General features: G+C 42.0%; 1 protein-coding gene across 1 annotated transcript; it reads right to left on the minus strand.

Moving 5' to 3' along the window:
• Window positions 1–11,750: 11,750 nt before the first annotated feature.
• LOC133390397 (A-kinase anchor protein 4-like) lies at window positions 11,751–12,758 on the minus strand. The gene has a single exon (XM_061638920.1). It carries the CDS (start codon window positions 12,756–12,758, stop codon window positions 11,751–11,753), a length of 1,008 nt encoding a protein of 335 aa, XP_061494904.1.
• Between the last annotated feature and the right edge of the window lie 958 nt (window positions 12,759–13,716).

Raw genomic sequence — 13,716 nt, forward strand, 5'->3', positions numbered from 1 at the left:
TATAAATGTTAAAAATAGCATGGGAGAGAGGATAGAGCCCTGTGGCACACCACAATTGAGAGGCCAAGGGTCTGAAACCTCCTCCCCCAATGCTACCTGTTGGTACCTATCGGAGAGAAAGGAACGCAACCACTGTAATACAGTGCCTCCAATTCCCAATCCCTCCAGGCGATGTAAAAGGATACTGTGGTCGACAGTATCAAAAGCCTCTGAGAGATCAAGGAGGACAAGAAAGGTGAATCCTCCCCTATCTAATGCCCTCCTCATATCATCTACCAGAGCGACCAAGGCTGTTTCAGTTCCGTGACCAGTCCTGAAACCCGATTGGTATGGATCCAAGTAATCCGTTTCATCCAAGTGTGTCGACAACTGGTTGGCCACCACTCGCTCAATGACCTTGCCCAAGAATGGTAGGTTCGAAATTGGGCGAAAGTTATTGAAAACTTGGGGATCCAAGGAGGGCTTCTTCAAGATGGGCTTTACAATTGCCTCCTTGAAGGCTGATGGCATCACACCCTCTTTCAAGGATGCGTTTACCACCGCTTTAATCCCCTTGCCCAATTTCTCTCTGCAGCTCATAAGGAGCAACGATGGGCAAGGATCAGTTAGGCAAGTGGTAGGCTTCACAGTCGAAAGCACCTTGTCCACATCCTCAGAAGGGAGAAGCTGAAACCGATCCCAACTTACCGGCATGCAACTGGCCAACTTTGGTTCACTTACTGTATCCACGGCGCACGGGATCGAGCTCCGTAAGTGTTCGATTTTATCGGCGAAGTGCTTTGCCAATATGTCACAGGATAATAATTAATAATGATTGTTTTTAAAAACTATAATGTAGCAAATTCTTTTTGTTTGCAATATCCACTATGAATGCATTTATTTATTTAAATTATTTCTTAACCAGCCTTCATCAGAAGGTCCCGTAGTGCTATTTAAAAGTGTGAAAGCACTTTTGAAAATGTTGATACGTAAGAGTCAAATAATGATCATGTAGGATGACAATAATGATCATTAGGCATTAGTGACCTGGCTTCCAAATCGGTAATTAATAAAATAATCAGTGTGACTAGATTAAGGATTGTGCTGTGGCTGCAACAACATCTTTAATGTCCTGTTTATTCTGCCCCACTGTGAATGGCTGAATTGCCCATTATTTGCCAAGTGAAAACATAGCAACTTTACTTGCTCTCGCAAAGGGGCTGTGCTGTGTATACCAAACATGTCATGTATTGCCTATAATATTGCCAAGTTAGGATAACCAGGCACACAACACCTAGTACAGATGACTTATCTATTATAAAAGCATGGCAAAGAAGTTACACCTGCTGATCCAGCCCGATTTCCAAAAATGCGGGGTAGAGATCACATGTCCTGCTTGTAAGTTATTAGGTTCTGTTATACATGGTATTTATTTTATTTTATTTAAACTCCAACACTTCCAAAGGCAACAATATGCTACATTTTATATATATAGCATATAAATGTATTGTTGCCTATTCTAGGGCTTTGGGGGTGAGACAAGCAATATAATTTTTTAAGGATGCTAGTTTAATTAACAGATTTATCCTTTATCTCAGACTTCCCTCACCTGCTACCCTACTTATCTAGTCACATGATCTCCATTGGTCTTTTGCCTCCCAATCAGAATGCTGGGAATGCCTACATACAGGATTAGATTGTTATTGTGCTAGCTCAGCTGTAGTGCTTTGTTCAATTATACAGCCACAAAAGTGGCTGTATACTATAGCCAGCATGGCTTTTTTGCATTCCGCAATGTTAAATTGAAAATACTCCCTATGCCATTCTGATGCTTCTCATAAGCTCATTTTAAAACAAAACCTTACAAAACTTATAGTCCTGAACTGCAACAAACCCTTGCAGTTTAAGAAGTTACCTGTAGCCAACAAATATTTCTACAGAATATATCTGTTGACTATAGGTACGTTCTTGAACTACAAGGTTTTTTGACTATTAGTGAATTTATGCTCAGTCTATGTAGCAACTACCACAGCCATTGGGTGGAGGGAGGGGGTAATTTCTTTCAAATTCTTCAAAACTGCCTGCCTTTTCATTCTAATTTAAAACTTGTTTCACTTCATTATTACTTCTGTAAATTTTTGGGATAATCCCTTAAAGAATTGTTTGCCAAGGTCTTCATGGTTGTATCTACTTGTGTAGCCCCCATGTTATTTGCTTGCTTGTTATATTCTCTGTTGTTTCATGGCATGTATTTTATGGGTACCTCAGTGAATGTGAGCAGAAGCATGTTTTAGCTCTTGATGCTAAATGTAGTTGTTGTAGTGGGAGACCCCCAGAGCTCATGTGTGAGTGAGTGAGTGAGTGAGTGAGAGAGAGAGAGAGAGAGAGAGAGAGAGAGAGAGAGAGAGAGAGAGAGAGAGAGAGAGAGAGAGAGTTTAGTTCATCTGCATGGAGAAAAACAACAGAAATTCCATCCCCACTAAAAAATATGAGGATGCACAACTGATCTCTGCATGAATCTCAGGATGAATATGTGCCACCGTGCTATGTGGACCCTGTCTTCTTGCAAGAGTATACTGAATATGCTATATTCCCAAGCAAGAGCAGGTATTGGGTACTGCGAAAGGGCGAATGGTGCAAATGAGAAAAGAAAAGGCTGCAGAATGTGCCTTGTTGGTACAAGATATGAAACAGAAGAACTAGATCCATAAAGCCTATATCATGCTAGAACTTGTTAATGCAAACACTGAATTGTCCACATTGAAAACCATTTTTTGTTTACTTTATGTCTTACCTGCTATATGACATTCAAAAAGCTTTCAAGGTGTCTGCCCATCCAATGTAAAGTACAGAATACATGCAAACTGTTTATGGATTTCCTCTTGGAGAGGAAAGGTACATACCATTTTTACGAGGTCAGGACCTTTTGTTTCTTGTTCTCAAAAAGCCAATTGGCCTGGCAGATGAATCTGAATGCAAACCTTGTTGATGAGACAGTGTCCTCCACTACACTTGAGGGCAGCAAATTAGCTTGGGGGATATAGGGCAAGTCACACACAGTTCTACCCTCCAACACCCTGCTGCCACTCCCCAACAACTGCTGTCTGAGGGGACTACTTTATTTATATATTTATTTAACTTATTATTTGATTTATATCCCGCCCTTCTTCCCAGCAGGAGCCCAGACATTACACTGTCTAATGATAGGGCTGCCCTGATCATTGACTGTGAGGCTAGGTTGAGCAATGGATGTGCTTCTTGAAACATTCCTTTGAGAGGTAGTTTAGCAGAGACCCTGCTAAAGAGCCTCTCAAGGGAATGCCAAGGGGTAGCTAACATGGTGCCATCCAGATGTTGTGGACTTCAAGTCCCATCAGCCCCAGACAGCATGGCCAATGGACAGGGATGATAGGAGTTCAACTCCACAACATCTGGAGGGCCCCATATTGGCTATTCCTGCTGTATGAAAAAAGGAAACTAAAGAGAGGTTTCTCAAAGTGCTTCTTCCCCAAAAGTTTATTAGTTGTTAATACCCAACACATTTCAGAAAGGTTGTTCATTCTTCAAGGGCAATCAAAAACACATACAAAATCCTAACAATTATACATTAAAAAGAACTTGAAGCATAAAACTGCTTTAAAACATCTTAATGCACAAACTCACTTGAAAACAGCCAAGTGAACCCTACTCCTCTATCTCAAATTCACATCTGTGAAACTCAAAACTTTTGCTAGTACAAATCAAAACCACTGACATGAAAAATACCAAGTCTTAATGAGCCCACTTCTATCGGGAACTACAAATATACTTGATGTAGTCTCCAGTTCCCATCATGGCCAATGGCCAGGGATGATAGGAGGTGGAATCATCAACATCTGGAGGGCACCCCATTGGCTACTCCTGCTGTAGCCAGTGCATACCCATGAAGCCTTCTTGTCTTTACAAGTAAGCAAAAATGTACTTTGATTACAATTAGGCAGAGTGATAAGGGGACAGACAAAATTTATCTGGGAGGGCGTATGGTCCCGCAGTTTATTTCATTGAATGAGGAAACACAGACACTTGTTTCTTAGCAGAAGGCAAATATGCAGGTTCTTATAGAGCACACAAGAGATTCTAGAACTGATTTGCATCACAGCAAAACAGCTCACTAAGTTCTGAACCCATGCAAGATTTTTTTAAATTGGTCCACAAGAATTTTTTTTAAAAGAGAAAAAAATTGGGATCTTCCTTGCTCGAGTATTTCAATTTGCGTATTCAAATATAAATGAATTTACTAAGCTGATCTCTGAAAGAAGTTTTTATAACCATATAAAAGCGCCTAAATGAATTCCATCTTTCCTGTCCTGCACTGGAAACCAAAGATTGGCAGGTTTCATACCTAGCAAATTAGGTGTCTACAGCACTGATGCTAATACTGACTCACACTTGTAGTTCTTTTCCCTGCACATAATAAAACATGTCTGTATATGTTAGGAGGACAGGGCAGCCGTTCCAAGATAATGTTTTGTATGCCAAAGATTTAACCATCTGCCACTTAAGCCATTAGGAGTTTTGTCTCTGATTTATTATTGAGAAAAACCTGGACCCCGACTGTGAATGTGTGAGCAAACATTATCTTAAGCCAGGAAGTTCTTGATAGGATTTGTTTTGTTCCTTTGCATAACTTGTTGATTCATTCCTTTTCATGTATATCCCAGTCTAGTCCTCCAAGTCAAGGCAGATTGCAGCACTGGTTATATTCGATCAGTGCAATTGCGTATGTTTTCTGCCATACATGCATTTCAGAATATGAAAGTACAAATATATAAATAAGAGCACCCCATGCTCCTCTGGCCATTAAATGGCTCCCCGGTGAAAGTGGCTTATTACATGCACTTTGGCAGACCTTCACTGAAGTGAATTTCAGAGTTATGAAGAAACCCATTGAGTGCCTCTGTATTTGCCATAGTTTAATGCCCACTTATTTGGAACAAAACACATGTTTTGGTTGTGAAGATATTCTTGAAAGCGCAGGAGCTGTGCTACTTAAATCCAGTGGCTGGAGACAGGGCCTCAAAGCCCAGCACAGCTCCCTGTCCTTCCCCATGAGTAATAGAAACAAAACAAATTCTGCAAAACAAGGGGGATTGTGAAAATTTGTTCAATTTGCATCATTTATGCAGGTCACAGAATTTGTCTTTTCCTATAATTTTGTAAAAGGTTTTGTTTTTGAGTCTGTTGATTCAAAACCATACTGAATATGTTGATCTAAAACCATGAATAGGCATGAACACTTTATACATTTCATGTTCAACATTAAAAACCAGAAAGCAGTAGACACAGCACAGAAAACATCTGGTTTCTTGGGCAACTTTTATACTTGTACTTGGAAGGATTTGCTCTTTCTACAGCTATTACCTGAACAATACCAACAATAGATGAGGACAGCCAGAAAGGGAGCTATTTATTTCCTTGGAAGGATGCAAAGAGAATATTTCCTGTTTTTGAACACTTCTGAAAAATGGAGAATGTTGATTACTATGACAGCCGTAAAGAATATGCAGATGTTGCTGGAGATGTGTCATTTGCACCACAATCCACTATATACTTGGTGTTTTGAAGCCAGTTATTTACCATTAAGCAGGCTTGCCTGAGATCAAGAACATTCTGTCCTGAACCTAACATATTAACTAACATGTATGCATGTATGTATATGTATATTAATCAAATTTATTATATAGAAAACAGAAAATACATATATAGACATATAGAACGTGGTGGCCATAGTATACAAGCTACAAAGCAGAATTACTGTTAATTAACAGTACCATTTTAGTCATATATTATCAAACTCATTCGCTGGTTGCCTATCCTTATGTAGCCCAAAGAGTACCATTATTTCAACACACAAAGGTAGGCTGGGGCAAAAGCCAACTCTTGCAGTAGAAAACCACCACCACCCCCAAAAAATAGGCAATTGGAAACATAGGAAGCAGCCTTACACCAAATCACATTATTGGCTCATCTAGTTCAGTATTGTCTACATAGACTGGGAGTTGCTCTCCACCGTTTCAGACTGGTAACATTCCCAGCCCAACCTGGAGACGTTGAGGATTGAACCTGGATGTTCTGCATGCCAAGCAGATACTCTGCCACTGAGTTATGGCTCTTTGTTGGCTGAGCATTCTCAGCAGACATGGAATGCTGACTGATAGTTGGAGGAGGGGGTTAAACCAGGAGAAGGAGGAATGGAATGGAGTATCCTGGGGAAAGGATATGGCTAACCCTGAACAACAGCATTCTGTGGCAAGTCCCACTTCTTTATTCATTTTCAAGCAAATCCTACAAAGTGGCTTACATAAAAACATTAAAACAGTGGCCATCAATAAACAACAGGTTGAAACTTATTGAAAGCCAGATCTCTTTCCCCTTAAAACAAGATTGTACTTGAGCCCTGTTGTGACTTGGAGGGATGTAAGGATGTTAGTCACCTTGAATTTCTATGAAAAGACAAGTTATATCCAAAAATGTCCATAGAAATATTTCAGGGGGGTGGGCAAGGTCTATAAAGTGTTACTATATGTCATTGGCAACCCTCTCCACTCACTATTACATTTAGAATTCCAGGGGGGCAAGCACCCCCCTTGCCCCCCTGCAGATACCCTTGGTTATATCTAACAATGAAGTGAATGACATAGTCAAAGTATATTAATTACTGGCTTTAAAGCTATTGCCACATTTTAAATTGGAGCCAAACTAATTCTGAATTTTTCATCATTGCACCAAATGGGATTTGAATAGAAAAATTAATTTGAATAATGGTCAAATTGTCATCTATTTTGTCATTTTTTATTTTATGAAAAATAAGAAGTGGACAAATGGTGACACAATACTTACTTGACCAGCAGAAAAAGAAAAGAAAAACAACACTTTCCATTTAATGAGACCTTGGTTTCAAATGTTATACTCATCGTACGTGTACAGGAATCACCATACACGGTACTATACTCTGAGGAAATGACCAAGCTTCCTGTTCTGCCACATCTGAAACACTGAGCTACTAAATGGAGAAAGGGACAGAATAATTTATTTACCACACTGTTGTTTCAAATACCTCATATGATTATCAAAGGAAATATACGGGCATGGTTCTAAGGGCATTATTCAGTTTGTGATGTCCATTGTTAGCTTTTTCCATGGCTTCCCAGAGTTCCGCCATGGAAACTATTATGACAGTCAGGAACATAGGAAGGATTAGTAAACTGGAGGCTCCCTCTTGGTATATGGAGAGGACCTTTCCCTTGCCACTAAGTAACTGAAGCCACACCCACAGGGGAAAAATTGGTTACTTTAGGCAGAGGTAGATAGGGCAGAAGCAGGGTCAGGATATGCAAGTCAAATAGACCTAATAAGTTGGGACTGATGTATTTATTAAACCCAAAGAAGTCAGTTCCAGAAGGCTGAGTTGACCTTGGCCAAAGTGTCAGGTGAGTCTCTCATCCTGCCTCAAAGCAAAACCTGCTCCCCACATGAATTGCGAGTGTGGTCCAGAAACCACTGTGATGTCAAGGAGGACTCTAGGATATTTTCTCAGTTTGCACAGGGAACTCTTCACATTGGAGCCAAGGCTCCTACGCTGCTTCTGATAGGATGCAGCAGAGGCCAGTATGGTGGGGCAGAGCCATAGAGGCACCCTCCCAACACAGGCATCACTACATCTGGACTGGACTGGAGCCAGGCAGGGTAATGGTGAGGTCAGGGCAGCTGCTGCTAGCAAGGTGGAATCTCTTCAATTTGGCCGCCCAGGGTAGCTGTTTTGCCTACTAGTGTTGCATAAAAAGGGCCCTGCTGAATCAGAACAAAGGCCCATCTAGTCCAGCACTCTGATCCCAGAGTGGCCACCCAGATGCCTACAGGAAGCTGAAATGCATTATTTGTTTGCTTGCTTTCAACAATTTATATACCACTTAATTACAATTGTCTCTATGCAGTGTACATCAAGCTCAACAAATACATTAAAGATAAGATCAGTTATCTTTAACAATAACATCAGAAATGACTCAAAATGCTTGAATACAAAGTCTTCAGTAGACACCAGAAGTTCAACAGGGAGGGGGCCTGTCTAATCTCAGCTGGAAGGGAGTTCCACAAAATTGGGCCCACAATACTGAACATATGGCTACTGATGGATTTGAGCTGTGCATCCAAGCCACGGGGAACCATTAACAGTGACTCCCCCAAAGACTTAAGTGGTCAGTCAGCGATATAAAGAATCAGGTGGTTCCTAAGGTATCCTGGACCCAAGTCCGTAAGGGCCTTGTAGATAATAAAAGAACCTTGAACTTGGTCCGGTAGCATATAGGCAACCAGTGGAAGCTTTTAAGTACCAGAGTTATGTGATGGTGATAGTCTGTCCCATCAACAATCTAGCCACAGCATTTTGCACCAAAGTTCCCAGACTAGGCACAAGGGTAGTCCCACATACAGTACATTGCAATAATCGAGTTTGGGGGTTACCAATGCAGGAATCACAATGGCCAGACTATTCCCATCCAAGAACAGCCGTAGTTGGCATACCAGCCATAGTCCTTTTGCTCATGTTCCCCATTAACAGGTTTTCAGAGAATACTGACTCTAATACAGAGGTGATATATACCAAGCCATCTTCACTGGTAGCCATTGCTGAGCCAGCTCTGTAGTCACACATCTGGGATCAAAAAATGTGGCTTCTAGATTCATGACACAATGTACAGGTGATCCTAGGCACTATTCATTCTTAAAAAGAAGCTCTTGGTCTCTTCCTCATCAACTAAACACATACAATTCAGACTTTAGATTCATTTGGTGAGAACGTAAAGAAATAAAGACATTTTGGATGAAGGTGCTTAAAGTAACAAAGCATAGGGTAGGCATTGTTATTAGATCCCAGCATTTTGTTATGAGGAAGATCAAATGGCGTGATCATGATGAAATTTATTAAAAATTTTGGTTTCTCTCAGTTTCTCATTTTTTCAGTCTTAAGTTTAGTCCTTCCCATTTTAGCATCACTTTTTTTCAAGTTCGTATCTTTGTACAAAATTTTGTACAAAAAATTGTAAAAATGTTTCAGTATATTACATATGCACAGGACATCTAGAATGCTAAGCTAAGAACATTCATAACCTTCCATTGGCATGCAGATCAAGCAAACTCTACATGCAACTTATAAGCAGCTATAATTGCCAACAGCAGTGATGGGGCAGGCCCAGTCCATGTAGTAAACAGGTATGGCCATTGGTCTATTAGGGTGAATGGGGTACTGCCCCACCAACCTCAGTCTGTCTTCAGCCAGCCCCCACCTGCCTGCCTTCTTAATTACAACCAGCCCAGCGGAGTGACATTGCCTGCCAGCTTCCTCCTCCTCTTTAGTGTTGCCCTTGTGCAACTGAGCGAGGGGAAGGATGGGGACAAAACTGCGATCCATTGGTTCTGCCTGTCATGGGCTCTAGATCCACCTACTGTTGGGCTCCCTTTCTCCCACCCCAATGGGCACCAGCTGCCATTGGGTACAGCCAAACCTCTGGCAGTGGGCACCATCATGAACCAGTGATCTCAGTAGCTATTATGGATTGCTAGACACCTTTGAATAGGCATTGCACTGGCACTTTGCAGACAAATCCACCCTGCTTCCTGCTCATCACACAGCAGTAGGGGACATGACAGTAGGTCAGGGGTGAGGAGAGGGGAGCAAACGCTAGGGGCCTCTAGCATATTGGTCGAGCCATCTGATGCAGATGAAGAAGGAATTGTGACCTGCTCTTAGTTAGGGTATCATATCCAGTGGATCAGGATAATGGAGTAATGTGTGAAGAACTTTGGCTTTTTTGTTACAATGAAAGAAGTCTCAGGACTGCGTAACAACAGTGGCAAAAAAAAATACACATTACCTTGAACCAAATTTATGTGGAAGGCCTGGAAAATCTATTTTAGCAAATGACATTACCCAAAGAATGCTCAGTTGCATCCCCATATTGGTTGTATTACCTGCGTGTATCTCTAGTAAACTGAAACTGGTAAAGAGTGAACAGGGAAGCTTTTTTTCTATGGAGAACCATTGTGCCATGAGAAAATTCAAGCAGTGATGGAGCTGATGATTGGTGGCGTCAGAGCACAAAGTGATCAGAACCTCCCCTTCTTTCTCTCTCACAAGGGTATGGCCCAGCCACTAGATACAGGCTCTTGTCACTGACCTCATGCTGCATCTTTGAAACAAAGCAGAACAAAAGGAAGCACTTCCGTCATCATCCACCATCCTGGAGCCAATAAGAAGTGGCAGAGGCAGGCTGGGTTTTTTCTGCCTCTACACTTGCCAGATAGTTGGAGTCCCAAGGGAAAGGCTGGGTGGAGCGGAACACATACACTCTCACCCTACCCAGTCACTGCCAAGGGTAAGAGCAGATGAGTCAGGGCAACAGTGTGTACAGGACCCTACAAAGTGGCTGAAATTCAGCCATGGGCTGGATCCAGCCTCCAGGCCAGGGTTTCCCAATCCAGTGGTGAATGATCATCTAAGGTCTGCCACAGGACAAGAAAGGCTTAACCACCTTATGCTCCCAGCAGAAAGGAAGCCTGCTAGACACATCTCTTTTGACAATTTGAATAGTTTCACAAAAATTAAAGCAAGGAAGGAGTCATTGAAGTTGGCTACCTGTTTATCATATGATTGTTTAATTATTGTATTTTTTACCATTTTGTTTGAGTTGTTAGAATGTTTGATAATTTCTGTAAATAATTTTAACCATAAATAATAACCATTAAAAAAGCTTCAGTAACTTAAGTCATGAGTACTCTGTCTCAAAACAATTACGATTTGTAATTGCCTGATGTTGTACAATACTACTTTTTCAGTATTTCAGTAAAGTAGGTTAGATAAATTCATTATCAAACATGAATGCCAATTCACTAGATAGACAAATTGCTTGCTTACCTGGTGAATTAGCATTCATAGTTATTAATATATTTATATTAATTAAATACTACCTACTAAACTATATATTTATGTCAATGTTCCATGTACTTAAATCACTATGTTACCCAGTGGCAGCTGTCAGTGAGGCAGTGGAATCCACTGCAGGTTTTAGTCTGAATATTCAAGGAGATGACCAAAAGATGCTTAGATGCCCAAAAAAATTAGGTTGAGCACCTTGAAGCTCCTTGAAAGTTCAAACTAAAACCCACAGTGGATTCCACTGCCTCATGGACATGGAGCCATCAGCCAACACTGGTGTTACTTATTGGCAGCATTGGGAGTAAGGTGGCAGGCTATGTTTTGCCCCAGACCCCAGGTTATCTCTCTGCAACCCTGCATTAGAGATCAGGAGCCCTCCTAACAAAAGGACACACAACTGCACAGTCATGTATTACCAGAGTTTCTATGTATTTGACCTGGGAAACCAGGGTTCAAATCCCCACATAGCCATGAAGCTCACTGGGTGACTTTGGGCCAGTCACTGCCTCTCAGCCTCATGAAAACCCTATTCACAGGGTCACCATAAGTTGGAATCTATTTGAAGGCAGTACATTTACATTTTTATTGAACTAATGAATAAAACAGACTCTCTCCCCAGTTCTCACTTTAAAAAAATGTTTTTTATTGATGATTTTGCCCAGCTATTATGTGAACAATCAGATGAATTCAGTGCATCGTTGTGTGCAGTCATGCTGTGGTGGTGGGTATCAGATGCTTTAGCAAAGCGTTGTTGTAGGCGCCTGTGCTGGGCTGAAGTTATATGAGAGGGAAGAGTGGGCTCTTACAAGTTGGCAAGTAGCCAGCGGATCAGTCCACACTGAGGCCTTTTCCCCATCGCTTCCTCCATCTGACTTCTTTCAAGGTACCTCATTACCTTCTGAAGAATATCTCCCACACTGTAGCCCTTCTTGGTAGCCTTCTGAGCCAGCCGAGGAAGCTCAGCCAGGTCTCCTTCTCTGTCATTTAAGAAGGTCAGGTTGGGCACATTGAAATGAGAAGCCACCATCCACTGGAGGACAGCCTGGAGCTCTTTGTTCAGTGAATCACTTTCCCCATTCTGGTTGGTCACTATCACCCCATTTGTACCCAATTGTCTCATATTAGTTCTTATTATTGACGCTCTCCTCGGCCCTCCTAAATGTTGGGATGAACCACTGTATTGTTTATGTGATGTGTCACCACTAGCTAAATTGGAGCCATTGGCCTCAGTCTCTAGGAGACACAACTTAGTCATAGACTTCACCAATTGGTTGATATCCAGCATCGACATAGGATCCATGTTGCCATACGTCTCCCAGGGACTGGCAGTTGGTTTTGCAAAGGCCTTTATCCTCTGGGTCCTGCTTTCAGGAGGAGGAGCTTGCCTGTGGCCCCTGTTTGTGCTGCTGGGATTGTCGTCTGCATTGGAAACAGCTTCACGCATGACCTTCTGGATGGTTGATGAGAGGATACTTGAGAAATCTTCCTTTCTTGGTTCTTGGTGTTGAGATTCCTGCCGTCCCCCTCGTCTCGAAGGGCTAAGGTTAGGGAACTTGGCACCAATGCTTCCCAAAGCCTTCTCAAAATTAGGATCATGACAATTGTAGCCAAATGAAGTGCTACTTGGCTTACAAGCTCCAGATTGCTTGTTTTTGTCCAGTAGCTGCTTCTGTATCTTCGTTAATGCGCTATCAATAATGTGTTTTGCACACTCGTCCATTGAAATCAGCTTCTCTAGACATTTACTTCCAGAGGCATGATGTTCTGTCTGTCGGGTTCCTTTTTCCTTCCCATGGCTATGGCTATACATTTTGCTGTTCCGACTGCTGAGCAGTTATGATGACTCTGCCAGACTTGAGATGTTGTCTCCTCTCTTAGCTTCCTGGGCTTTTCTGCTGGCACCTAGTGTATACTCATGTGTGGACATACTGTTTCCATGGTGGCAATGACATCACAAAGCACCAGTGTATCATCCAGCAGCATGTGATTTGCTAGCAATGCCCTTACATGATATTGCTATGCAGTGTTTCCCCAATAATCTGTAATCACTGTATATTCTGGGTGGAGCTTGGGAGCCAAATGTCAACCTCCCAGCCTTCTCTATCAAGACTCTCCCCACCCATACCTCCTCTCCCCAGACCACACCATCCACTGACACTGCTTTGTACCTTACCTGAGGGTACCATATCTGGGTGGAATGTATCCTTAAACTCTGATAATACTACTTGCTTGCCTGGATGAAGGATGGGGTGGGTGGGTGGATGTAGAAACTGGCCTACTGTACAAAGGTAACATTCACATCAATTGCTCCGCCCACTTCTGTCTCTGGCCCACCCAACCGGCATGTGGCCCCTGGAAAGCAACCCAGAAGGAAATGCGGTCTTTGGGCTGAAAAAGGTTCCTCACTCTTGTTGTATATCTATATTCAAGAATGTGAATATGTACCCCTTTGATAACTGGGGAAATTTGGAGATGTGGATGATCTGTCATAGCAGAAGCTACTACTTCCAAAATCTGGTGATGAACATAAGCCGCCTGCTGTGATTCATGGATCTGTCCCCCATCCCATCCCTAGGAAATGGAATCGTAGACAATGTAATCAGTTATATGGAAGCTCAGATAAGGTTCTCTTTGGAATTATGTATTAGCAACATAATTGTCATGTCTGTAATTATTCTTAAAGTAAGTAGCTAGGCTGGTTGGGGGGAGGGTCTTCTCTGAATTCCACCCCTGGGTCCAGACATCTTGCTAAACACTTTGTCTCTCTG

Source organism: Rhineura floridana, chromosome 8, assembly GCF_030035675.1.
Source record: "Rhineura floridana isolate rRhiFlo1 chromosome 8, rRhiFlo1.hap2, whole genome shotgun sequence".
NCBI lineage: Eukaryota > Metazoa > Chordata > Lepidosauria > Squamata > Rhineuridae > Rhineura > Rhineura floridana.

What these genes read in the sequence shown, in the direction of transcription:
- LOC133390397 (XM_061638920.1), bottom strand. Translation starts at nt 12,758, where the DNA reads ATGTATAGCCATAGCCATGGGAAGGAAAAAGGAACCCGACAGACAGAA.